The following is a 4,049-nucleotide window of genomic DNA, read 5'->3' as shown; positions in this document are numbered from 1 at the left end:
CTTAGCAACTAATAACAAGTGCATATAGCGACGCGAATTACTGGGTTGCTACGATCACAATAGTTTGTTACAATTTGTTACCCCTAACCTCGAGATAGAAACGATGAATATCGGCTCCACAAACCTACGGCAAGTGAGCCTGGAAAAATAAAAGCATTAATAAAAATCTTACTAGTAAAAACCGTGTGTATCAATCCAACGGCCTAAAAACAGCTCTCAAACGAACAAAAAAGCTAACGGGACCAGTATTACAATTGTTTACCACCCCTGCTGTGCATCTTTCCTTGAGCTCAGCGACCGTAGTTTTGTTTTTGATTGTTCAAAATGTCAATCTACTTAAACGGGAAAAGGCTTTCTTTCGAATTAACGTTCTGAAAATTCTCGTTTACCAGAGCTTGGTACCGTCCAGCGAGCGGTATTCTGAGTTCAGTAATATATTTTTCAAAAATAAAGCATTCGTAATACAGTGATGCTAGTTCCGCGTTTTCAACGTTGGTTCGTAAAAGTATGTAAAATAAATCTGTAGCAAGTGTTGGTTGGAGTCTGACAAATTTTGTTTTCGATTTTCGGTTTTGGATTTCACTCTGATGTACGGTTTTGTTTTGTTTCATTCTCACGGCGATTGAATCTAACAGATATATTTAGTTTTTGGGCTTTCACTCTTCTACCATAAGCTAAGTTTACATTATGCTTTTCAATTGCTACTCTAAGCAGCATATGTTTGTTTGGTGTTGTGTTGCTACAACTCACGTTGCTCTAAATTCGTCTAAACAGGTGCAGATTAGTCTTATCATTTTTGTTGTTGTTGTGGTGTAAGTTTAAAACTTTAAAGCGTCATCACTAGAAATGGTTTTTCTTTTTCTTTTAGAAAACTATCACCCGAAACTATCGACTAAATTAAAATGTGTGTGAATGTGTGTGCGTGTCTTTCGGAGGAGCTACTCCCCGTCGTAAAAACTTTTCCTTTCGCGGTGCATTAAAAGTTCTCGTCACTAACAGTTTCTCTACGTTCCTACAAAATTTGGCTAGATTTAGTTTTGTTTGTTCCACGTGAAATGTTTAAAACTTAATGCTCTTCTTCTTTTAAGGCCTTTAAAATTTCGCTTCTAATTCTGCTACTGATCTCTTCGCTACTTTCATCGCTAGGTTTCAGCTTAAAAATTGATATGTAATCCGGTTTGGTTTTGATTATCTTGGTCAGCGCTTCACACTGCTCGGGTGGAAGCTCTAGCACAGCGTCTATCAGCGGTCCTACGCCCTGGTGCTCATCTTTGGAAGCAAATATTATGTAAGCCGCTTTGATCCCCAGCTTGAGCCCGTTGCCTATACAAACACCGTCCGTCGTGTTAAGACTCATCTTGAACTGATCCTGACTTTTCATCGAAGCGTAAACCTTCAACAACATTTCAGCCAACTCGGTACCGGGTAGATTTTCCCTTTCGGCTTCCCCGGAAATGAGCCTCACCAAATCTACATCGCTCGCACAGAGCAGCCTCAACTCACCGAACAACTCCCGGTCCCGATCGGTGCCCACCGCCTGTAGAATGTCAAACAACTTCTGCACCTCTGCAGGTTCCAACTCAAGCAACGTTTCTATACTAAACTTGAACCCATCGATCGTGATGACCTTGGTGTTGGTCTTGTCCGAAGCAATCGTCACATTGTTTTGCAACGAATACTTCACGATCCTCAGCCCGATGTCAATCGCCCGCGAATCATTATTGAAATACTCACATAAATGGTCCTCAAAACCGAACAGCTTCAATGCCACGATCGCATTGTTCTTCATCATCAGCTCCGCCTGGCGGATGCTGATCACCGTCTTGGTCCAGAAGCAGATCGAGGCTGCATGCGCCAGGCGCGTCTCGATACTTGCATTGTAGTAATTGGAATGCATCGCCGACAGGGTGTCGCAAATTACCAGATCGCTAATGATATTTCCTGCAAAGCGAGAGCAAAATTAGATGTTATTCCGTTCAAACAGCAAAACCGTCATACCAGTTTCGTTGATGAAGTTGCACACCTTAAACCCGGTGGCGATGCTGTGGCTGGTGGAAGCAACCCCCGAGAGGGCCGATATGTGCGGCATAGTTCCGAAGGTGAGCACGTGGGCCGTCAGGCTGAGCCACGCCGTGCGGGATTCCGAGTCGCAGAACGGATTCAGCGATTCCTGGTGGGCACTTTTGTCGCGCAGGACATCGATCGACCGACCTGTGGCGTAGATGGCCGAACCGACACTGGCCGCGATGAAAGGGGTGGCCAGGCCACCCGACAGAAAGATGGCACCCGTGGCACCGGCGATACCTGCTCGAGAGAAAAGAGAATTTGCCACAATTTGTGTGAGACTAACGTACTTGAGAGTGATTACAACGAAAAATCAACCAACACTCACCAATGATTCCGGTAGCAATATCCAACGCCTTGAAGTAGTAGTTCTTCCACGCCGGTGTTTTGCCAATATCATAAACCACATTCTTCAAATTGGTCGCCACCAACCGTCCCTCCTTGGGGTACATCATCTCCGCCGACGGGTACTTGTTGTTCTTCAGAAAATCTTCAAAATGCTGATACACCCTCCCAATGGAATCGATAAACTTCGGCTCCGTATCCGTCGCCTGCTGGAATTGATACCGAAACAGTGGCACCTCGTACAGTTTCCCTTCGCTGAACAACTCGATCGGCAGGATTGTCAACCGGCACGTAACGTTCCGATGGATACCGTTGTAAATCTGCTGAACGAGCTTATCGATCGTTTTGCGCGATTCCTCATCGTAGAAGCAGAGCTGTTCCATGTACTCAAGCTGCAGTTCCTCATCGGTCCACTCGTTTGGATCCTTCATGGTGAGGCTCAGCACGTAGCCGAGCGTATTGTCCAGGCTGATTCCCTGCAACAGCTGTGGTTCGTCACCCCTGCAGCTACCTCCCCTGTTGAGAAACTTTTTCATGTTCTCCTGGGCACGGTCGATCCAATCCTCGCGTGAAACTTCCATCGTGCAAATGCAGTGCGGGGGCTAATTAGCGAATAAACAAATTTGCACGGCTTCTACGTTTTGCACCTTCTGCAAACAAACGCTGATAACATATGATGATCTCATTCGTGAAGCCACTGATTGAACCAGCAGCAGCTGGGGTTGATTTGCGCGTGGAACCTGAGGGTGGAAGAGGGTGTCTGTTCGATGGTGACGATCGAGATGGAAGGCATTATCCACGGAGATTGTCTAGAAAACAAAACATTTGCATCCTTGGCTGTACATAAAAGAGCGTTAAAAGTGCGACCATACAGAAGAAGATACATGTAGCATTGATGAGAGAGCGTGAAAAATCAATAAAATCTAATCAATGCGGGAAGGCATTTTTTTACATTTGTGACCTTGGGGCAATTAGTAGTCTCAAAATCATTCACTAGCTACAAATGCAATGCAGTAATAATCCATTTTGTACAATTTCAAAACTTTCTTCTGTTATATAAATAGAATTCAACCTTAGGTTTGTACTTACATTTTCCCAGAAGCCTTGCTGGGGTCAATTGCGCGCTTCTTTAATTCAAACTGATATTCATCGCTTGTCACAATCAAACGTAATCCAATTTCCCTTATCAAGCTGAAAGCGAATGATTGCAATATGTTACTAATTAGAAAACTGACAATGGACAAATCACACACAATATTGTTGATGAAGTAGAACCAAAAAAAAATACAATGACCGCAGCGCTGCCTGTACAGAGTCAGCTCAACCCGTACAGTAGCGATGGAACACGGTAAATGACGATGGGCGTTTTTCTTTGTACTTACGAACCTACGTAGATGGCACCTAGTCGATACGGGGGCGGGGTGGTACAGGGGAGACGTCAGGAAACACAACGATGGGGCGTCCTCCCTCAAGCGTGCATTTGCTTCTAGTCTCACAGTACTTTACACCACTTCCGCTCGCTCAATCCGATTTCTCTCTGTTTGTTTTGATGTAAAGAAAACCGCGACTTGATCATCACCTTCCGCTACCACCTCAAATTCGCACCAATCTTATCACTAGCTGCTCCACACAACGTGATG

General features: G+C 44.7%; 1 protein-coding gene across 1 annotated transcript; it reads right to left on the bottom strand.

The window, feature by feature from the left end:
• Positions 1-390: 390 nt before the first annotated feature.
• On the bottom strand, positions 391-4,049 carry pst (pastrel). The gene is made up of 5 exons (XM_065226429.1): positions 3,796-4,049; positions 3,499-3,600; positions 2,393-3,218; positions 1,999-2,304; positions 391-1,941 (listed from the first exon to the last, which is right to left on the bottom strand). Exons 3-5 carry the CDS (start codon positions 2,988-2,990, stop codon positions 1,067-1,069), a joined length of 1,779 nt encoding a protein of 592 aa, XP_065082501.1. The 5' UTR covers positions 2,991-3,218; positions 3,499-3,600; positions 3,796-4,049; the 3' UTR covers positions 391-1,066.

Source organism: Ochlerotatus camptorhynchus, unplaced genomic scaffold (genome assembly GCF_037179485.1).
Source record: "Ochlerotatus camptorhynchus isolate MF236.1 unplaced genomic scaffold, CSIRO-AGI_Acam_v1.1 ptg000022l, whole genome shotgun sequence".
In the NCBI taxonomy this organism is placed as follows: Eukaryota; Metazoa; Arthropoda; class Insecta; order Diptera; family Culicidae; genus Ochlerotatus; species Ochlerotatus camptorhynchus.
The sequence above is the reverse complement of the archived record's forward strand: the minus strand, read 5'-3'. Positions and strand labels throughout refer to the sequence as shown.